The sequence below is a fragment of the Syngnathus typhle genome, linkage group LG8 (genome assembly GCF_033458585.1).
Source record: "Syngnathus typhle isolate RoL2023-S1 ecotype Sweden linkage group LG8, RoL_Styp_1.0, whole genome shotgun sequence".
Classification (NCBI taxonomy): Eukaryota; Metazoa; Chordata; class Actinopteri; order Syngnathiformes; family Syngnathidae; genus Syngnathus; species Syngnathus typhle.
Genome location: NC_083745.1, coordinates 9,182,662 through 9,206,569, shown reverse-complemented (window position 1 = coordinate 9,206,569; position 23,908 = coordinate 9,182,662). Strand labels below are relative to the sequence as shown.

The 23,908-nt window shown below is 39.1% G+C and overlaps 1 protein-coding gene across 4 annotated transcripts in view; it reads left to right on the top strand.

The window, feature by feature from the left end:
• Positions 1-23,908, top strand: part of macrod2 (mono-ADP ribosylhydrolase 2) — a 273,703-nt gene that overhangs the window by 49,645 nt on the left and 200,150 nt on the right. For all 4 annotated transcript variants that reach the window (XM_061285242.1, XM_061285243.1, XM_061285244.1 and 1 more), the window contains one exon: positions 12,692-12,721. In XM_061285242.1, coding sequence (XP_061141226.1) covers positions 12,692-12,721 — 30 coding nt within the window. The remainder of the gene's footprint in view (positions 1-12,691; positions 12,722-23,908) is intronic.

Genomic DNA, 23,908 nt, shown 5'->3' with positions numbered 1-23,908 from the left:
ATGCAGCTCTTTAAAGAGGCCTCTGAAGTTTCTTGCAGGTAGTGCCCTCCTGTGAGGCCGACATTTACCGTTGTTCTGAGGCTACCATATTTCATCTTCTAATTAGAACGTGAGCGATACCAGATTACTAAAGTCAAGCAAGAGATACTCCGTCCCAACTGTGGGAAACTCTCCTTTTCACTTTTGCCCTGGGCAGCTGGCCTCCTGTTTAACAACCCACACATGTGGAGTGTGTTTGCCCACAAAGACATACCAACAAATGAGTATAGGGGGAAAAGAAAAGTTTATTCCATGTGCTGTTCCATTAGTTGTTTAGTATGCATGGATTTGTATAATTAGTACTATGGGGATATTTTTTTGTATACACTGGTAATCCGAATAAATTATAATAGTGGTCCATGGTAATTAAATTATATAGAAGGTGACCTTGCAGCTTGTTGGAGATATGCTGTCGATCTGCCCTTGAACAATACACGGACCCCGATCATGCGTGTATGTGTGTGGTCTGATTCCTGGTGGGGTGTGCAAAACAAAACAAAAACACAGCAGAATATAAAAGGAAATTTCCATTACAAGTTTGAAATTAGTTCACGAGGTTTAAAAGCAAAAGTATTTTTCGAGTACTGAGAAAGCATGAAATCACCCTCTGCATTCTTGATGAAAGAAAGCATGTCAGCAGTCTCGTATTCATTAGCTCACCATTTCTGCTTGACTTTCACTGAAAATATCCACGACAAGTTATTTTCTTTTATATAACCATATCAAAGACCAAGTCGGAGCCAAACAGGCTTGTCTTTCTGAACGGCAGTCATATGGGACCATGCCGAGCATCGATTACATTTTATTTCATTGTGTTAAGCGCATTGTAATTTGGCACAGACTTACGGTCTCTATTGTGTTGCTGTGTGAAACTTGGCAATTTGTTGGACCAGCTTTAACGTGATCCTGGTTCGTCTTGCCATCACATCTCATTTAAGATGAATGCAAAGAGTAAACCATGTGCTGTGTGAACAGAAAGCATCCTTCCTTTTTGTCTTTCTTGTAAATGGGAGCCAGCTGTAGCCAACATGCTGCTTGTTTGCTGTGTCAGTTAAAAAGTTTATTTAATCAGACCAAGACAGATGCTCTGGAAGTTATTGAAAGCAAACTATCCACTATTATTTTCCTTTTTTTCCTGAATACATCTGCCAAACACAATTGCAAATAAAACTTAATCGTATTTAAAGAGACACACAACATTAATGCACTTAACTTTTGCCAAGAGATTTTTGTTTGGCTTTCTACTCCCGAAATCAGAATTTTCACCTAAAACCATCCAGTCATAAATAATAAAGTAGTTGATCTCAGAGTGTGTAATGGTTTGGTACTAGTTTTGTCAGACGGCGCTGCTGCAAATGGGTCTGACGCTGTTTTCTTTATGGGTAGAGGAAAAAAAAGAGGCGAGATAATCCAATTAAACGCTTTGCAGAGTAGAAGTTGCACTCCAGTTCTCTTAATGGTGAGCTTGAACTGGAACTTTACTAATGGTTTCCCCATAATTAGAACTTCCATTAATGATTACAAAGTCCCCCTTCCTTCAAGGGGTGCCCTAATCCACACAGTGTCATTCTGCCAATGCTCAAAGAAGGCAGTCTGATACGTGAATTTAGCAATGTTATGGTTATTATGCCGTAAAAAATGCCTTCATCTTGGCAGCTTCAAAAAGCCTTGATGGGATTATTGGAAGCTCAGCCAGATTCTTTCAGAGTTGATTAATATTTTGTGGATATTATTGGTAAAAAGACTTAATGTGTTTTTTGAAATCCATGCATAGCAATCTCCCTTTTTTCCTCTATTCAGATTATTATTATTTTATTATTCAGATGTTGAAAAGCTGGCAACAGACGTCTGGTAACACCGTGGTTAATGTATTCTACTTTGGTGTGAGTCTGTGTACCTGTATGGCTGCCAATTTCATTTCAGACATCTATCCATCCTGTCTTTCTAACTGAACCTTTTATACCGTGTGCTTTTAGCCACGTGTAGCATCACTCAATCTTTACAAAGTGTTCATGCTGAAGTCACTGTTCGAAAATACATTATTTACGATAGTTCAGATAGCCTTGAACTGCAGATCTATCTCTGTCCATGATAGAGGTCACAATAATCTATAACTCTCTTTTTTCACATTTGCAAAAACACATGTTGTGTTTGTGATGTTTAACAGTTAGATTGAATTTGACAAACAAATGATTCGCTAACGTTTTTTCTCAAGCAATTTGTCATGTTTGCCCTTTTGCTTTAGAAGAAAGCAACCGTTAAAAAAAAAAAAGAAAAAGGCTAAGCAAGACGTGCTCTGCAAACAGTAAAAACAAATACTTATTCCATTGTTACTTTAGGGCTCCAGTATCTTGTCACCGTGGTAGTACTTTGAATTGTACCGCTTTTGACACCTGGCTTTTACAGTTGATTTAGACGAAAGCAACCGTTTAAAATAAAAAAAAAGGGCTAAACAAGATATGCTCTGCAAACAGTAAAAACAAATATTCCATTGTTACTTTATGGCTCTAGTATGTTGTCACTGTGGTAGTACTTTGAACAGTACCGCTTTTGACACCTTGCTTTTACAGTTTGGGAACATTGCTGTAGATTTCCACCCTGAAAAAAGATCCATAGTATTGCATATTATTAGCCCAGAGGGGGGATAACTGCTCCTTGTACCTTGAGGGACAAAAATGGACTCCTCCTATACATCTGACTGTGTTTGCGGGTCTGAATGTAGAATCTGTTCCCACACTCACAGCAGAGAGTAGTAGAGGAAAGACGGGGTTAATTCTGGGTTTAAGATACATCACTGTAGTGTGGCACCCGATGCATTTCAAATGACGTGTCCTTGGGATACAAGGGTGACTTCTAGGTCCTTGTCCCCTGGCAAGGTGTACTAGTGTGACTATGGCTATTATTGAAAGGGTCTCCCAATGAAAGGTCTTGCCTACCCTCTGACATTGACATATAATGGGAGTTGTTTTCCTGAGCTCAACCAGTTGAAGGGCTTCACTTCATTAAGGTTTTCACTTCAGTGCCTCACGTTCCTTTTTGTAGCACTCTCCGGAATGCTGATTTATTTGGAAGGCTCTTTGGCTGTAGCAATACAACTAGATAGATCCCATAACACTTGACTTTTACAACTTAAATGCACATTTTCTTTTTTCTCTTTTACAAAAAGGTGTCATAACATTTATTGCAACTTATATTGGAATTCATCACAAACATCTAAATATATTTTGGGGCATTCTATTTGGCAATAAACAATTGAGGTAAGTGGTGGTAATAATAATAATAATACATTTAATAATACTACTAATAATAATGCATGATTACATATACGTATATAAAACACATTTAATTTATTATGCATTTAAGATTTCAGAGAAGTTTCAAATTGCTACATTGGATTAAAAACAGATTACAATACAAATGTCTGAGTTTAACACGCAGTGTTCCTTTGCAACAATCAGGATAAAAGAAAATAGAGATTTAAAGAAAACAGTTTACAAATATAACACGATCTTTTTTTTTTTTTTTTTTTTTAACAAGTCATTTAATTTTTTTGGTAAATGGTACATTTATATAATATACCGTGATATCAAGATTGTTACAATTCCATATTAATATTACTACTTTCTACTACTATTAGTACTTTCAGATTTCAAATGTTCTCATCGCTTGTTTGCTGAAAACAAATTAAAACACTCAGTTTGATAACATCGCCTTTTCTATAGTTTGTCACCATTAACACCTGAGTGTTTCCGCCCTAACAGTTGACACTTGAATCATTCAACTTTGTCACATATTAGTCTCCAGGGTAAGTGTAAAACCATATACGTTGGCTCCTCAGAAGTGAGAAACTCCTCACAGTATCACTGGTTTGATGGTGTGATCCTTGTGTTTGCTTGGTGTTTTGGAGCAGCTGAAGTGAAGCGAGTCTGTCTTCACTGAAGTTCTCACACAGGAACACCAAAGCTGACAACCTGGTGTAAAACCCTTCAGTCTGGCCAACCAAGCCCCGGGAACTCTTTGCAGATCATTCACTTGCTGTCCACCTATGTCAGTGTGAACTTTAGAATAAGTGCTGCTTGACAGAGACACATTGGAGTCACTTAATATGCCTTTCTGGCAAAGCCCTTGTCACCCTCACTTCAACCTTTCCACCTCTTCTCAAAAATATTTTTATAAATCTGCTGCAAACTCAGAAGTCAAGCTATTGCAAGTGAAGTCATATTCACATTAAAGTCCATGCACATCTTTTTTGTCAGTCAAGATCATTAGGATAGCATTGGGATCGCTACAGCGGCTGAATTTTGGGTTTAAAAAAAAAAGCCTTGGAGGCTTGTCAATTAACATTTGCAATTATTCTGCACTGTAAACTTCAGCGTGAGGGTGGCAAAATCATACACAGAATCAACCACTGTGAATGCATTTTCTAGTTAAGTTCCCCCAAGGTGACTGTTTCACCTCCGCAACCGGCAACGTGTGTCATTTATTTTGTATGATGAATTTTTTTAGTCTCTTGTCTGCATGTGGGAGGATTTTTTTTTTTTTTATGAAGTGTCTTCTCAAATAAAATGCATAGGCCTACTTCCTCTTTTCAGTCATATTTTTTTACTCGTATATGTTAAAAGTCTCAGTGGCTCTTTCAATACCAATACTTGAAATGGATATTTTCTTCAGTATGTTAATATATTAATATTTCCTCCTCTTTAAGAATTCTGAAGCTGGATTTTTACATTTTTTGTTGCTAATGAGAACTCACTGGAATTTGAAATGCACATCAAAACTGTTAATTTTTCACAGACTATTTCTAAGTATAAGTATGTATGCATCTGTACGTGAGCATCCTCCTTGGTTGTTAGAATTGTCCTCACCAGAGATGTCATTGTTTATGATCATTGAGTTATTGTGAGTCCTATTTCATACCCCCCCACCAACTTTATGATTACAAGGCGGAGTGATAGCTAACAACTACTATTGGCAGCTAAAAGCCTGTTTTGTGGAGCTGAACTGTCTGCTGCAATTTTTCACCTGGGAAATGTGGCTTGTGAGACAGTCTGTGAAATAGAGCACAGACAATAGAAAACATCATACCAGAACAATTTTTGATTCTTGTTCTAAACCTACAACTGCTGAATATATTTTGTTGGAGTAATATGTAGTGGGTATAAAACATATACACTCCTCTGCTCAATGGGCAGTGTTTTGTAATATTAAAAAAATGAGACCAAGATAAATCATTGCAAAACTTTTTCCACCATGATTGTGACCTATAATAAGGAAAAATAAATGACTTACTATGTAATGCATTTGCACCAATGTGCAACCCTCTTATAACCAGCGATATGGTTGTCCGAATTAACAATCTGGCATTTGAACGGACATTTCCTGTACATTAAAATTATTCTCATCCTGCTATACAGGCTAATTGAATTTTTGAACAATGCTTTGAGGATCTCATCTTGTGCTTCAGTAGACTCAACTTACTATCTTCCTTTAGACTTGCACATCTAATTGAATAACCGCTCAGATTGCATACATTTTGGGTTCTCTATGGGACAATCTGTAGCAATTGCACTCATTGCCGGTAATGGATATATTTGGTTTAACCTTAATTAGAATTAAGCACCCCTCTAAAAAGAAGCTTTATTTAATGTAGCTTTCATTGCAATTTTCTGTCCAGGCAGTCTGTGACTTAAATTGGATCCGTCTGGAGCCAAAATGCACTCAACACGTAACGTCTATCCTGACACCGCTGTAAACAAATTGATGCCAGTAAGACTGAAATTTCTTAAGTACTACTTAACTTGTTTCTCTAAGGAAGTGAAATTGTCATTTTAAGCACAGAAAGGACATGTTTTCCTTTTGGTTTATGCACATGAGCTCTACTGTCCTGACTATACCAGCTGGCCTGCCTCAAGACAGGCATAGCCTCTTTTTCAAATAGCTGTTCCAGGCACATGATGTTCAGTGGCTGTTGTGTACATTGAACTGCAACGAAGCGTTGCGGCACGTGGTACATCACTTTGGAGTGTGACGTTATTTAGTTAGTTGTGGATTGTGAAGGCTCTGCGGAACCCTGTGGGTCGTTTCCAGTCCAACAGGCCTGGTAAGGCCGAATGAAAGAGATGCTTAAATGTTGATAAACCAACAAGGCCCAGTGAAATGTATCCGTTTCTGGTTCGAGTAATAATGTCTCATATTAAGAATAAGTTTATCACTTGCTTCGCGAAGCAAAACAAAACCATTTTCTACAGTTTTTCACTCTGCAGTGACAATATGTACAGTAATCCCGTGATCAAACATTTGTATTATGTTTTAATGTAGTGGTTTGTTTCTACATGAATATATTGAACATTGTAATCCTCTTTGTCAGATTACTTTAAAATAATGACAAAATGCTGCGTTTAACTGTCAATATGTTTAGAGACATTATTCTAAAATGAGTACTATATTTTTTTATTTGGTTTGCTATAAGATTCCTTTCCTTTTGAGCATGTTGTCTTTGACCATTGAACAACATGGCTGATACGAGTTTCACACAGTCTTCACATTCAAGAGAAAATAATGTTGCCTGATTTCTACCTTGCTTCAATGTTTACACTTTGCGTTTTTAATTTAAATACATTGTTTAGGAGTTTAAAAAAAAATGAATTTACCAAGCATTGTCTTAAGGTAGCGTCTAAAATAATGGATACTCCTGTGCTGAAGTTGCCACCTGCATCTTCTCTTTCTTAACCACCTTCTAAAGAATTGGGGGTTTGGTGGGTTGCAGGTAGATGTATATTTATGAGGGGGATGTGTATTTCTGGGAGAAACAGTGTTGTTAAAGGTGACCTTGTTAGAGAAAAGGAGGGCTTGGAAGCCAAATGATGAAAGAGAATGGGATCATCACGGGCTCACTAATGTGGATTTGAAGGTCAGGTAATTATAACAATAGACGTGGGCTGTTTTTTGGCATCTGGTATTGTTGGTTTGTTATGAAGGTGACAAGCATACAGAGGAAGGGGATTAATCACTGTGACACCACACTCTTGTCACTTTGATACATTCAGACATCATCATAGTCCTGCTGTATGCGTGTTGCAGCAAAACAACATCAGTAAAGCAAGTGACAAAAGAACTAGCAGCATTTGTTTTCAGACACAGCCCACACGTCGCTGATATTAGTGTTGAGGCATCCAAATAAGAGGGGGAAAAACATTTTGAGAGTTTTCACAGATTCGTAGGTAATTGTGATGTTTACATGTCATTGTTCTTTGCACACACATCAAGGTGAGTTTATTTATGTAGCTCTTGATGATCGCAAGAGTTTAAAAGGGCTTCACAGGCCCAGAGTTCACAATAAGCACTTTGAGATTTTCTTAAAATGTAAAGTGCAATATAAATACAATTTATTATTATTATTGTTATTATTATTATTGTTATTATAACAACCATTGTTAAAACCATCTGGCAAATGCCTCTTTTGAATCACAAAATAGGATAATAGTTAAAGGCAACAGATTTCTTGGACTCTACCTAACTTTTCTAACTTGTCAATTTCGATAATGAGAGAAAAAAAAGTTTGTTTTAGTGACTACAAATTTTTTTGCAAGCACATTTTTGCTGTTAAACAAACAAAATAAACGTGTGGAACGACAGCGCCCGGCACAGTTTGGTGCTATAAAATATTCATGCAGTCATGCTCCCCCTAAATTGTCAAGCAAATCACTGACACTTTTGTACACAGCATTGCAATTTAGCATTGTACATAACTTGAGGTTTATATTATTGAGATCATGTCCTGATATTGTTTTGCACACCATGCACACTTTATGCTACCATTGCATTATTTTCACAGCTGCAAATGTTTCTTGAGCCAGAATTGTTTGTCTCTGTCAGGACGTGTGCTGCTACTCCCAAGTTTGTCTGACTCTGTTGGGCTTCTCTGGGACTACTTGAAGCTGTAAAGAACAAAAACCTCTATAATCAGGCAAGGCAGCATGTGTGGTGTAGCATACATTTTTAATGCGCCACAAATAGCAAATACCACTGCTGCCTCTTTTCCTTCATTCCACACTTGGTGGATTTTCAAGTTTTATTTCTTTTTGAAATGTTAATGAAGAAATAACCCATCATAGTGGGTTTGTACAGAGGCATTAGATGGACTGCTCTCGAAATCAAATCCTTGCTTGAACATTTCCAGTGGTGCTACTTTGTGCTTCAGTGCATGCACATTAATGTGGGTATTGTGGATGCGATTGCGTGTGTGCATAGACCTCAAGTAGCAGTGCTTGTTAGGACAGTTGTTGAAGTGGAAAAAGTTTGTGTCTGTGTATTTTGCACGAAAATAAAATTTGACAAAAGTACTTCCCCCTTACTGACTTTCTGAACATTGATGTCATGGACTGACATTTTGTGGAAACACACTGAGTAGAACATTTAATGACCGTCTCAATTGTTGGTCAAGTCTACAAGTGATTAATCATAACATTTTGGTCTAAGTGTCCATACTTCTGTTTAGAGTTGATAGTGTAATAAGTGTCAAAACAAATTCAAGGCTGCATTTGCTGAACAGACTTGTGTGTCTTGGATAGTAGACTGCTTGGTTTTCTGGAGATTGTTTATATTATTGTGTGTATGTGTTATCTTTACTTTGCTTGTGTGTTTGCTCCACCACAACAATGTACTTCCTGGCCAGAAAATGTTAGATACTCGGTGCATCATAAGCACATTGACATGGTGGAGAATCCACAGGGTGTCCTGCCGCAACTCCCACCTCCACTTGTGCACAAACCAACCAAAGAGCACATGATGGTCGACATTCTGGTTGATTCTTACTCAACAAAAGGAACAGCAATTTGCGACACCGGTCCTGTAACATGTCCGTTATGCCTCATAGTTGGTTAAATAGCCATCTGCTATGAAAATAAAAACAGCAAACTGAAGAAAGCCTTTTTTACATTCCGTCTGTGTGTCATCTCTTTAAAGTGCACTTTTATCCACCAATGTGATGCAGAAACTGGTGAGAGGCTGAGAAGGATGTCAGGATGTGAGGCTGCATTCGATTGAGTATAGTTTCAGGGCTCAGCTAAGGTGGCCAAGGAAGTAGATCTATTTACTATCTTGAGGTTTTGTGGTTATGCATCACTACGTTCCATTTAGCTGCACGATCAAGAGATGCGCCGATGACGGCAAACAAGCACCCCTGAACCAAGCGCCTCTCTTCTCACACTCTGCAGTGCAATGCGTTGCATGGATGCTTTACAATTAAACACACACTGAGGCTGGAGGGGAAGAATCTTGATGTGGTGCCACGATTCATAAGCTGAGGCTGTCATACCTTCTGGCTCTGTAATCAATATTTTCCTCGCTATGGAAATGTGCAGCAGTTTAACGATGTTGTGGGGATTTGGAGTTCAAAAAGCGCACTGGAAATGGTGTTCCCATAGTGACAGTGAAGGCATGTGTTGGATGAGTTAGCCCAATGTTGTGGAGAAGGACTTCCTAATGACCTGTCATCTTATCGTAGCCCAGGGAGCCCATCCATTGAGATTTATGACCTGCGTCGTGGTTACCCCTGGAACAATTCACCTCTTGATACACGTCATAGCTTCTTCTCTACTGTGCTTTCCTTAATTGCCTCATTTTAAACAGACCACGCTTACTCTGAGAGATACAATATCTTTTCCGAAACATTTCAGGTTAAAAACTTTCCGTAACTTTGTCGAATATCAATTGCTCTCATAGTTGTTCTAGAGGGGAATAAGGGGTCCACTCTGTCCTTGAAGGATTGGCTTCCCGTGGACTGAAATTGAAAAACACAACTTCAACAAATCATTTGATAGTGGTTTGTATTTAGGGGAATTGCTCTGTCATAGTGCCTTTTGTTATATCAATGGCCGGATGGTCCGGGACATTCCTATTCATGTTTGTTTTCTTAACACATACATATATGCTTTAAAAAACTAAAATAAAAAATAGAAAAACCTCCTTTTCAAATACAAACTTCACCACTTTTGACTTGTTTCTATATATTTTTTTTTATTCTATACTGTATGCGCCCCGTGAGTTATTTGTAACTGCCCGGTGCATTGCCCCCCCCCCCTGTCTGCAAGTTACTGTACATGATGTTACTCTAGAGCAGGTGCCCTGCAAAATTCTCGTCAGTAATGCCCGCTATACTAACGGTAACTACCAGAAGACTGTCTATTCCTAGTTGAACTAATTTAATATTTTTGCATGTAATTCTCCCAAAATGGCCAAATTGAATTGTGGATTCTTGGGCACTTCTTATTAGATCCGTTTTTATAACCATTTGCAGGGACAATCAAATTTCTGCCCAATTTGCACACGCGAACCTTTGCATTCCTCTTGTCCAGCTGCCTATTAAACTTGTCTTGTGGTCTTGTCGGCATTTTAGCATTTTCTTTACAAGCGTGGCTCTGGCTGCAGATGTAGTTAGCATATACAGTACAACGTGCTGACGGATAAACAGCCGGAACGTGTTTCATGACATTTTGACGATTAAAAACAAGACGATGGGGTGGACGGGAAATGAAAATGCATGCAGTGGCACTTTTACCTCCCCACCTTTCATATTTATTCTACCAATAACAGATGAGATGGTTGCCAAATGCTCTCAACGCTGCTGGATCAAGTCATATGGATAGAGAAAAAAAATCCCCATTATATATTCTCACAACTATGGCTGAGCCCCTCTCCGACACACACTTTCAGGATTTGTCAGACTGATTAGAAAGCACATCTTCATTCTCTGATTAGGTGTGGAGTAAATGAAGCGGCCCCCCTCTGGTATGCATTTCCATAATGTCAAGTAATTAAACCCCAGTGTTTTAATAGATCAGGAATAAGAAGATTCCCCAGGTGACAAGACAATGATAGACTTTCAGAAAACTACCTTACTATCGGCTTTCTTTTAAATCAAAACTGAAACTTTGGCTTTCATTGGGATTATATCTGGAGTTGTAACGTATAACAATCAAAATCACATGCCATCAAAATTGATTTCTCTCCAGTTTTATGCATAATATGGGTCTAAAATGAGTTTGACTGACATCGATGCGGTTTGTCATTTGCATGCTATGGACTTTGAAAGCACACATGCCTGCAAAACAAGCAATTTTTAATATGCCACTATTGTGATAGTAAATTATAATTCATGACTCCAATGCCTGCCCGCTTTGTGGTGGCTACACAGCCACTGAATGCGATGGAAAATCACTATGACCAACAGAGCCAATAGCTTGAAGAAGGGTACCCTGTTCATTTCCAACCAAAGTGATCTTACAAATTCAACAGAGATGTTTTTAAAAAGTACATAGTAAAATAAGACCTTGATGCTAAGTACATTATCAAGCATTTATCACGTACATCTCTATTTCTGCTCCTCACAGTTGAAATAGCTTCATAATACAATTGAGTTTAAACAAAAAATAATAAAATGCATTTTCATTCTCTGAATGGCCCGTTGACAGTCTAAACTTAAAGAAGAAAGGTTCACATGAACGTCTCCCTCCACTCACACTAAAAAAAATAAAAATAGAGAAGCAGCATTGTAAACATGACAGGGGACTGTCAGTGTATCATTGTTGGAGTTACGTTATGCACTTACTGTATGTGCACACACCAAGAAAATAACAAAAGGCTTTTGATGAGCAAATTCTGCATCGGAAAAGCTTTCCTTTGTCCCTGTTCCCACCCACACGTGCTGCTCAGTGACAACAACGCATACCCATGATAGTGTCACAGAAAGTTGTGGAAGCTCCACAAGTCCCCCCCCGCTGTCGTGTCGACATTTAAAAAAATAAAAATAAAGTCTGTGCTGTGATTTTGCAGGTTGTCCTAAAAAATCACATGTTCATTATCTGTTGCTTTTTAGTTTTCTCCTGAGTCATAACTATTCAATGGCTTACTTACGACTTCTAATGATTAAGCTGGAACACGATATTTCGCAGTATGATTGTGCCCATGCCCATTGTCTGAACTTCACTTCAAACACAAACTTCCTACTTTCTGTAACGCCCAAATTAACTCATGTATTCTTAAGACCCTCTGCTTCTAATCTTTCTCCTTTTCATGCGGAACGGATCTTTCTGACAACCTAAATAGGGTAATTGTTATATGATATGCTCGACACTTCAATAAGTCTGGCGTGCTCTACCAACAAAGTGTATGTACTGAAACATTTTACAAGCAGCACAAGAAAGGCATTTGGTTTTTCCAATGTTTTCCTTTTCCTGGAACCTGTCTATTTCATCAACATGTTTCCATAACAACCCACAAATTCCTGATGTCTGTGTTTTGCCGTAGATAAACGCAACGTTTTCACACCACAGGGCACTTTTAATTGCTTCAACTGGACTAAGGTTTTAATGCAGCCTTGCCCGAAGGGATACATCTGCTAATGAGTATATTTAATGTGATAGAACGCAATTTGATTTTCTTTCATGAATGGTAAACATTTTGTGGATGAAAAATGCAAATTTCCCTGTGTATAGTACAATTTTTACAACACTGATTAAAAATAATTCTATAAAAAAAAGCCTGAGTGTTATTGTTTTTTGGGGATATGTTCACATATGTGTTACAAGTTGAGCAATCATGATAGCCTTTTTGTGCAAGCTTTCTGACATTTGTTTTCTCTCTTTTTTTGCAGCAAATTCAAGTCTACTTGGAGGAGGCGGTGGTAAGTGAAAGTCTTTACATTCTACCTATTGGTTGCTGCTATTTTACGAGATAAATTCATTTCGGAACCAAGCCCTCAATATATTTCTATGGAACCGCAGCAGATTTAAGTCAAGTTTATTTATTTATTTATTTAAGCGTAGATTATGTTCATCAAGTGTCCGTGATGAATGTGACTGGATGTAAATGCTGAAAACATGAGCGTGAAGTGCAGCGCAACCTTGCACTGTGCCACACTGGAGAGATGGTCATTACTTTACTGAGCTGCCCAAGCACATTATCATCAAAGGAGTGAAGGAACTCTCAAGCAGCCAACTGTGGTGTTTGAATAATGGGGAAAGAGTTGGAATGCTGAAGCCCAAACCTCACTGTTCTTTTCTCAAATTTGACTTTGTCAGTGACATGATTGAAATAATCACCCTCTCCCCACATAGTGTGATGAAAGGTCCTAGTTAGCTGTTGAATATTTTTTTTTTACGTCTTCATAAGAAAGTTTGGATGGTACAGAAGATCATTGTTCCAGCTGTATCTATTTTATTTCTACATCTGTGTGGAAATATATTTATCTGGATGCTCATCTAGCTTTCCAAAATCAATACATAGTTTAGTTTTTAATGTAGGCTCTTTCTATGGTCCATCTTTCTACACCAAAGTGACTCCACAACAAAGCCACAATTATTTCTGTAAAAATGTCCGTGTGTGCTTGAGATATCCGCAGTAAGAATGCATCATTAAGGTGGAGTAGGCATTTACCTGTGGATCTGCATGTCTGAGTGCACGTCACGCTGATGAAATCTCATTGGCATGTAATCACACTGTCTGGTGTGGCTGTCATGATGTCTCATGGTTAAGACTGCAAATTTTTACACGTGTCAATGCTTAGCAGATTACCTTCTTTCAATGCATGCGAAGGAAAGACGTTCTGTGATTGATATCAGAGGTCATGATGCAGCTCCACAAACCTGCCAAGTTCTCCAAATGTAATATGAACTCTCAGCTTATTTTTTTTTTTAACACAAGTCAGTATTCATTTGTTGCACACCAAAAACAAGCCATATATCGTATGCTATTAATCACTAAAGTTCAGTCTCCGAACATGAAGACTTGTTTGTTCCAGTTTCCTGACTGTTAAAAATGCAAAAAGTGCAACATTTGCACCATTTCAACACAAGCCAAACAGAAGTATTTTGTTTTACAGCCATTTACACTAATTTTTTATTGAAATATAGTTTTAAACAGTCTTTATTTTGGGACAAAATCTGAACGATTAGACAGTAACAGTATAACCGACTTGAAAAAGAAATGATTCAAGTCAACGTCAGTTTACACCGATTTTTTTTTATTTTTATTCAGTGACCAGTTCATATTAGCCACTATTGGAAGTGAGAGAGGTACACTTGTGAAATGTTTTAAGCTCAATGTATCATGAAGTTTCACTTGGCTGCCAAGGAATTTCACGGTTGAGTTCAGGCTAGCCCATGACCTAGAAGCAGCCCCAGCCCAGAATTGGGAACCCCTGTTTTACATTACATTGATGTCCACTGAAAGTTACATAGTTAGAAAATGTTATCATTTGTATGCACAACTCTTAAGAAACAGACATTTTAGTTGGGCTTTTTGACAAGAGTGCATACTCAACAGTGACAGTAAGACACATACACAGCATGTTTATTAATTCTAATTACGTTGAGTGCCTCTTATTATTATAAAACACATTTGTCCAATCATTCGAAGCTTTTGTGCTTAAAACAATTCAAGGTTAAAAAAAAAAATCTATGATAATGTTTTCATTTCTGTATGCCTTTTTTTTTCTTAAGAAAAACAGAATTAGTGGTTCAAATCAAGGACAGTTTTTCAACATTAAAAAAAATGATGGCAATGATTAACCAAACAACCTCCCATGCCTGGCCTTATGGAAAGCCCAGAAGGCTTTTTTTGCTCTTGTGTCTTTATCACTCTGAGGTGGCTGCTGAAGTTGCAAACCTTTCTCACCCTGGCCCTCCCCATAGCTTTATCTGTGGTTTGGCGTGTGAATACCTTCTCCCCTGGTGGTGGAAAGGATCGATGTGAAGAGGGGACGTGCTCTCATACCTTCCTTATCTCCCAGCTGTCTTCTCAGGACTCAGCAGAGGGGCAGTTTCACAACAGGATGATTCATCATGTTTAGGCTCATGCACCAGAGCCTTATTCAGTTCCCATAGATTAGGAGACTGGCCTGCTAATACCACTACCACCTAACCAAAATTGACAAAACCAACTCAAACTTCACTTCATTAGATGCATTATTTGATGACTGTTCACTCACTTTTTTTGTCAAGATAGACTTCACACAGATCTGATTAACTGGATTGATCAGCAGATACTCTTGATTTTATGCAGATTCTGTGATCAGATCTAACTCGTAATTTGCAGATTGATCAATAGTGTTATTATCCTGTCCACAAAACAAGCAGTGTTTTGAATGTTAACACTTTTAGTTGGCATATGCCACCATGGTCTAAATGGCATGTAGTAAAACAAAAATCATTTCCTTGTCCCTAAAAACAATGTTTGCACTCTGAGCGATAAATTATAGAGACAAAAAATAACAACATATACAATGAACACTGTTATGCTCCGGTGCTTTGTTTAATCCTATAAAATCACTAATGGGAATTCTCACTGGGCCCTATGTTTTCACTTTTATGTACACAATGGGGTTAGCCAAAATAGCACAGTTATCTGCATTAGACATAGTGGCCTCGCTGGGATTCTGAACATACATGGAAGGAAATAACAATGATCTCTGATAATAGCACACTAAATGAGGCCTTGGTGAATAGAGGATAATTATAAATGGTCCTGAAATGTTCTTGTAATGTATGTCACAATGTGGCTGGATGCTGGCACCATCCCAAAAAGAATGTAAACATCCTACTGTCTGTCTCACCACCACTCTAATTTATCAAAGGCAACACAACCGCATATTCACAACATGTAGCCACCGAGCAGGATGTCTCCATTCAGAAAAAAAAAAAGTATTCTAACCACAATTAATGCCTATTGAGCAATAGGATTTGACTAGACCACCCAAACAAATTGTTTTTGTAGCATTGGGCCTACTTTCTTGACTCCCGCTGAGCAGCGGGGCACATCCATGCTTGTTTACTAAGTCCCAATTCTGGCTAATTTAGTCATTGGGCTCCAGTGCTCACTGATTTAACCAGCTTCTGCCATTGCTTGCGTAACACAGACTCCAGCGCTGCATGCCCACGGGTCTCTTCATTGGCGTGAGTCTGTAAACACGTTGGTGGATTAATTATGGTTGATGTGCCGCCGATTGCATCTGGCTACGGTGCTTGTCCTGCAGTCTTTTTCTTACAATTGCAGTAGTTCCGTGTTCAGTCATTTATAAATGGATGTGACATATTTGAACAGCCTCCATTTGCAGAAAAGTTGCAGCTGCACATAGCATTTTCTAAAATGGCCACTTTGAGATCCATTTTTCTAAAGTTTAGCTTTTTTATTTATACACATACAACGGTCAAAAAAGTAAACTCAAGTCTCAAGATCGCCTTTGCTTTCTTGTGGACGGGAAAGAATGACCGGACTGGAGAGGATCTGTTTATACAGGACGAGGAGAACAAAAATACAGATGAAAGAATAATACACGTTTGGTTTCTGAACTCATGGTAAAATTTCCCCACTGATGGAAGATTCAGCAGTTTCAGCAAATCTAAATAGTAGCTTCAGGACTCTATTATCCTACAACTGTGTGTGCTTTAGTGCTTAAAAAGAAAATATTTCCAGTTTTGGACATGTTTGGATAATCCTTTATACAAGATCTGTGTTTTCTTTGTTGTCTGTATCTCTATTTGTTATGCAAAGACTTCTGTTTTCTTTTCACATCACCTCCAGGTGAACTGTTATCCTCTTTCTGGTGCTGCCAGAGGCCTGTTTATTGTGGAGATTGGCAGAGACCGGGGCATGGTGTTCTTTGTTGGGAGGGGGTGGGGGTGATTGGAGATGGTGTTGTGTGACTACTTGGCCTGGCTAACCTGCTGCCCTAGCTGCAGCCACATCAGCTTTCTGGGAGCTCAGGACCTCCTCCTACGATCAATCACTCAAATATGACATTCTCATCACTCATCGATTGCACACGATGTTTGACTGATGGTCCTCAGTTTGCAGATGGTAGTAACAGCCATTAGCATAACTCATGACAAAGATAGCGTGTTTTCTCCAGGGAGTAGCCTAAATAATACAACATGATAAATGAAATGCAAAGATTCCTACGTCAGCGAAATGCCCTCGGGGCATACTTATCTCCGCATATTTAGTGGACACTTAGTTACACCCTGATAGAGATGCACCTTTTATCTGTGCTGAAATACTATAAGTGCTGCGCTCTGGTTGCCGTGTAGTCAAGTCCTGGTGTTCAGGAAATATTAAGCAAATGCAACTCATTCCAGATTGTTTGAATTTGCATTGATTAGTCAAGACATCAGGTTCAAGATTATATTAAACAATCGCTCTTTAACATGTGTAGGGTTGCATGTTTGGATTTATATTAGCAAGTTTTCACAGTGAGAATAGTATGTGTACTATATTATAACAATAATATGTAGGAAACAAGGTCATGCTCTGGACTGTATTTTGAGGTCACAAAATAGTGACAAAAATTACTTTTGGTGTCGCCAACACTGCCTCCTCCTCCAATCTGTAGTGATGGATGAACTAATTGACGTGGAATGATTGAACCATTTATTTTAGTCCAAAATGTGGGTTCCATATTTAGAATGGTCAGATGATAATAAGAAGGTAAGAAGAAAGTCAATGAACACCAGATTAAAAACAGACAGGAACAAAAGGGAAAGGTTAGCGCATGCAATTATGTGAGCCAGTGACACAAAATGGCCAGTTATGCAAAAGCTAAGCTTCAGAGACTCTTCAACTGGATTTATGAGAAGGTGTGTATCTGCAAACGACAGAAGGACACATCTGCCACGTGTCTTGGTATCTCCCTAGTAGCCTATGAATCATTCATCTCTGTCCCCATGTATAAATCAAACTGCTGGCCGGCGCCTGCGGCAGTCATGTCTTAAGATGGTTGATGGCAGCGCTTGATCTCTGGCATTGTATTGCAAGTGAAGGGAAGAAACTAACTTGAATGGCACATATATCAGCATTTGAAACCATGTGGTGCCTTCTTGGCTGCCGTTGTGACCAGATTTGTGCCACTTGGCCAACACAAGACGAGCTTTTTTGGAATAGATGATTCTCCACTGGGGAACATCGTGATCATTTTATACAATGAGTATAAGCCATTGCAACCTCTAAAATATGATGTCACTGTTGCCATTAAAAATATAATTTAAAGAGACCATTATAACCACTTTATGGTAACACTTGCTGAGTGTCTAGTCAGAATAAATGAAGCCATTTCTTCCCAACAAATTCTGTGAATTTTGCAGAAGTCATTTTCAGGTTCAAGGTATCTAATGAAGTCTATTGATCTGACAAGTCTCAATACGCAAGTCTCGAAGGATTGAGCAAAACCACCCACTGGAGGTCATCCAACATTTTTTGCCATTCAGTGTCTTGCAATATATTCAATAGTTTGCTATCTTGAAAGGAATTAAACTGCAACATGACTGCAGTTAGGGCTAAACATTAGAAAATGCACTTTTTGTCCAGTAGTTACAGGAATATTTAATATACGTTCATACTTTACCTGAGCAGGGTGACCCCAGCCTTCATAGCAGACTGCTTTTTTGTTGTTGGTCAGGTTTAGCAGAAAAGATCTGGTCTCCGTGTCACCTGTCATTTTATCTGCGCTACATTGTTCTTGGTTTCGCACAGTGGTGTACATTGCAAAAAAAAAATATATATAGATACATATATATATACCGTATTTTCCGCCCTATAAGGCGCACCTAAAATTTTCTCAAAAACCAACAGTGCGCCTTATAGTCCGGTGCGCCTTATATATGGACCAAATTCCTAAATTTAAACTGGCCCAAAGCATTGTGTCATGAAATCAATCATAAGTGGCCCGCTGAAGACTATGAATCATGACTCAAAAAGACTATGGATCATTATTTTATGATTATAAAGTAATTTGTTCCGTCTGAAGTTGAAATAAAAAAGATAAAATGGAGAATGATCTGATTTGGATTAAAAATCTGACATGATGCATTAATGGTGCGCCTTATAGTCCGGTGCGCCTTATATATGGACCAAATTCCTAAATTTAAACTGGCCCAAAGCATTGTGTCATGAAATCAATCATAAGTGGCCCGCTGAAGACTATGAATCATGACTCAAAAAGACTATGGATCATTATTTTATGATTATAAAGTAATTTGTTCCGTCTGAAGTTGAAATAAAAAAGATAAAATGGAGAATGATCTGATTTGGATTAAAAATCTGACATGATGCATTAATGGTGCGCCTTATAGTCCGGTGCGCCTTATATATGGATAAAGTTTTAAAATGGGCCATTCATTGAAGGTGCGCCTTATAGTCCGGTGCGCCTTATAGGCCGGAAAATACGGTAATTTGTCATTTGTGGAATCGAATTGCGCCTGCTAAATTACTCTATTTTGATTATAGTCCCCCCAGAATGTGTTTTCCTGTGCAACCACATCTGCACCTGCTTTTGCATGCACAAACTAGTGTATCAGGACTTAAGTAAACTGTTTTGTTATCACTTTCTTAGAAGAAGAGCATGTTAGGAAAGAACCCACATTCTCCTTAGGATTGTTGATGTGCATGGAATTCATCAAGCGAAAGATTCCTCGCTAAAAAATAGTATAGCAATTTTAATTACGAAGCTGTATGGAAGCTCAGGCTCACAGTACAACTGCAAGAACAGGCACAAAAACAGAGCAGACTTTTCTGAAACATTTAGTTGAAAACAAATGTGTGATATTACACTCTGGTTCTCACTGTCCCATAGGGTCTCCACTATAAATGTATTGCAGCTGCTTGTTTTCTTTTGTGTTTGACCTCTGCAGCCTATCGCTTCTTCTCTTTCCATCTCCGAACGGAAACAAGGGTGGCCTTTGACTTCAATCAGGGGACTTGGAAGATTGATATTGTGCAATCCTACACCGTATCGCTGTATATTTGAATCAGTTATTTATTCTCATGACGGCATTGCAAAAGACTACAATTGAACTATCCACCTTATTCTGTCACTGCGCATTGTGCACAGAGTGTCCGGTCTATATTGCCACAGGGCTTGTGAACTAGGCAAGAAAATATCAATTTAGTTCTTATCCACATTGGATTGCACACAACCTCCCCCAGACCCCTTGGTGCATCACAATTTCTGGGTCAGTTGTTGCGATTTTAGACAACTCAAAGCATTACCAGCCCCAATGTCAGAGCACATTTGTGTCCTGTGTCAGATCCATTGTGGTCCCTTTTGTAGGCTGATTTTGCAGTCTCTTTGGCCATTTTGTTTTGCACGCATGTGTCTGTGTGTGTTATGTATAATTGTCTCTTTGACTGTGTGTCTTCAAATGGTTGTGTGCGTGCGTGAGTGCAAACTTGATTGTCCGTACATTTGCTTGCAAGAGGCCTGTCAGCGTCAGTCTGAATCGGCAAGTGTGTTAACTGGGCTTCAGCTCTATGAGTCTTATGCCACAATATCTGGATGCTGAGTTGCCTTGTCAGTTGACTCAGTGGTCAGTTTGGGTCCCACTGCCCCCAGCAATGCCGGATGGAGTGATGAGATCTGACAGATGGGGACAGTTCTTAACAAGGCTCTCTACCCTACATCGTAGTCTTACCAAGCAGTGCGAGGCAAACACGAGGACGCATCATATGAGGAGTTGAGAACTTGGCCACATGGCCACTCACTCATTCAGAAATGGTTGACGTCATAGTTTGAAATCCTTCATTGGGGTTTTCCTCAATATTTAAGCGACACATTATTTTATTCCAGTGATTCAGTGTATAGGAGCCATGCTGTCTTGTGGGGTGACTTCAGTCAGGATCGTGGGTCCATTCTTTCTTTTAAATCTGACCAGTTATCATTGCTTAGGAGAATTTTAAAGATTTGGTTTTCACGTAAAATTAGACCCCTTCACATTTAGCTATTTCCGTGTCTGAAGAGCTGAATGTCCTATTTCCTAGTTTGGGCTTGATTAAAGGAGTTGACTGTGAAAACCAAAGACTTAGGAAGAATTTGCAGGCCAGGTACCAGAAAGTTTTGTATTCCACATCAAAAGAGTTACTGGTAAAAATAGTTTATTACTTGAAAGGTTGGTAGCAATGTCTGGTGGTGGCAATGGTGGGGGGTATTAATCTTAATCACAGACAACAGCCACTCACATTGTTTTGTTCTACCAAAGATACAGAGCGCTTGGACTGCATGTAGACAGACCCAGAGCGTGATCATGGGTGGGAGCCACAAGTTACAGAAAGGCAGCTGCTGCTCTGAATTATGCATTTGTAATTTTTTTGTCATCAGCACTTCACATCGCACATTTAAAAAAACATATTTAGGGTGTGAGGGAATTTGCGGAAGAGATCTTTTCCAGCATGCCTTTTACTGAGTTATTACTGCATGCCTCTTGAATGTGTTGTTTATGAAAGTGCACATGTTTACAGCTGCTTTTTAGGCTTTGTGCATTCGGATCATTACATGTGTGGTTACATCAGCTGGAGGGTCTGAAGCAGTGACAATTGCTTTCAAGACAAAGAGCAGTGTTGCGTAGAACTCTGATTTTTTATTGGTAATCGAACATTTATAACGGCAACATTTTGGATCATATTTTAATCCCGAGTGAGAAACATCTAACCCTATGTCTACTTTCCATTTTGCTTGTTTTCTTCTTTGTGTTGCTGTCTATCCCAGCAGACTTTGGTGAGAAGCTAAACCACAAATTGGTTGTTAACTGATTGGAGGGCTTATATTGACGAAAAACAGGGGGTGTAAGCCCGGATTCGAACAAATATGTTAACCAACACGAGGTTTGTGGACAAATTGAAACTTCCCACTCGACATGAAATACATATGTTGCCTGTCAGTTTGTCACTACATCTACTATACTGGTTTCCATTCATGGGAATTAAATTGGTCTGACAGGCATGTATGGTACTCTCATCAAATTAACATATTATAGGCCTAAGGTTTGGCACAGAGTGACGAGCTATACTGCTCATCCCAGAGGCATAAAGTGTAGACACAAAAACTGTCATGGTTGGTTGCTCCCTGTGCCCCAATATTTCAGTCTACCATAGTGAATGGTTTATTAATTATGTGAGGTCCAAACTTTGTGGGAAAGGAATATAAATGCAGTAGTCTTGGACAGGCTTTTTGGTTGCTTAGTCATTGTCCTTATTTGACACCTCTTGCTGAAACTGACCTACTGTGGTGGCTTTTTGTCAACATGTAACTCATTGTCGAGCTTCTGAGTCCCTCATGGGGCAATCGACTGTAGGTCTGTCTGACAGGCCGTTTGCCTGCAAGTGAGGTTTCAGCCGAGAGAGAGGAGATCATGCTCCAGAGAAAAGCTGTCATCTTTTTGCCAGACCACGGGGAATAGCATTTTCTCCCTCCTCTCGCCTTCCTTTCTTACCCTCACCCTGTATTTATCATTCACTGTATCTGTGGGTTTCCTTGGTGAAGATATTCACTTTCTCAGTGTCTGCTTTTCTCAGCCTGGCTATGCAACATAAACAGACAGGCATTGAGCTGATGAAACACCAAACATCCCTTAGGACACGGACGTATCATTGTGTGAACCCCCTTTCTGCTTTCTGAAAAGACCGACCAACAATCTTGGCACACCGGCTTAGGCTAACACCGAGCCAGTGAGTTAGACTGAGGTAAAATACGCTCCCTGCGTCCTTCCTGTGGGGGAGATGAGCATTTATACCTTTGGGATGATACCCACCACTCCACCTTATCCCCTCTTCCTAGGCACTTCATTATCACCTGCACAGTGCTCCTGCAGTGTGTGCTCTGTAGACAGTTCTCTAAGGAGAGTCACAGAAACCCACGTAAAGAAGCACAGTAGACTGGAGGTGAATGTCAGGAAAAAATGAATGAGGAAAAAGGAGGTGTGGGAAATGGCAGAGGGATGAAGACGAAAAGAGCAGAGAACAGATGTCTGCCACAGTGGGTGGCGTGAAAGCTAAACTGTTTGTGTTATGGCTTCTCATTTTTTACTGCAAATTAATGTTTTTTTGTACCACAAGCACGAGTTTCAGGTCATCAACATACACACAAAGTTTGCTAATATCTTTGTAGGCTGACAGCAACTATTATTTTGTAGTGAATGAAAATAATACTGACCAACTTTGGTTGTAAAACTGCATCTCAGCATTTTCCTCCGTACATTGAATGATGATTGTTCTACTATTTACGTAGAACATGTCAAACTCACGGCCCACGGGTCGCATCTGGCCCGTGAAACCATTTGATTAACAGTGTGGAACTTGCCTGCACAGCTCGCGTGTAATGACAGTAAACATATGGTGTCTTTGCTATTCTCAGAGACATTTACTTTATATTTAACACAAATACACATGAGGTACCATAATGTTGATAGAGACCAGCAGGTCATTATATCAGTGTTCCAGACTCGAAGTAACGTGTGATTTGAGTTTTGGCCCTATGAGTGATTTAATGTGATACCCCTAATGAGAATATTGTTCAAGATAATCTTCAGGATTCTAAATATTCCTTTTAGCCCGGGAATCATTACTTCTTTGTTCAACCGTTATTATTGCCTCATTAAAGAGAAGCCACTTTCAACAGATTGGTCAACATTTTTTGTCCATATCCCCCAATTGTGACAGCAAAGCAGCACTTTGTATATTTGGTTTGCATATGTCGAGAAATCGTTCATCCTACTGATGAAATGCTATTTGAGCCCACTGAAAGTTGGCATGCTTCTGTGAGGCTCACCTTAGCATATACTGAATGGTACATAGTTAGCAGTTAATGAGCATTCTCGGGGGTTGGAGGGAGATTTGTGGTATCATTTTGTTAGTATTGACTGTTATCTCTCCTCTTTGAAGCAGCTTTTCTAAGCCTTGATAGACACAGCTTGCCAATCAGTTTGTTAGGGTCTTTCTACAATGTGCAGAGAAAATGACCCAGTTCATCAAACTGTGAGAGAGAGACAGAGCATATCTCATGTGGCCCTGGTACTAGCCTTGATGAAACCGCAATCAGCTCAGCACCATT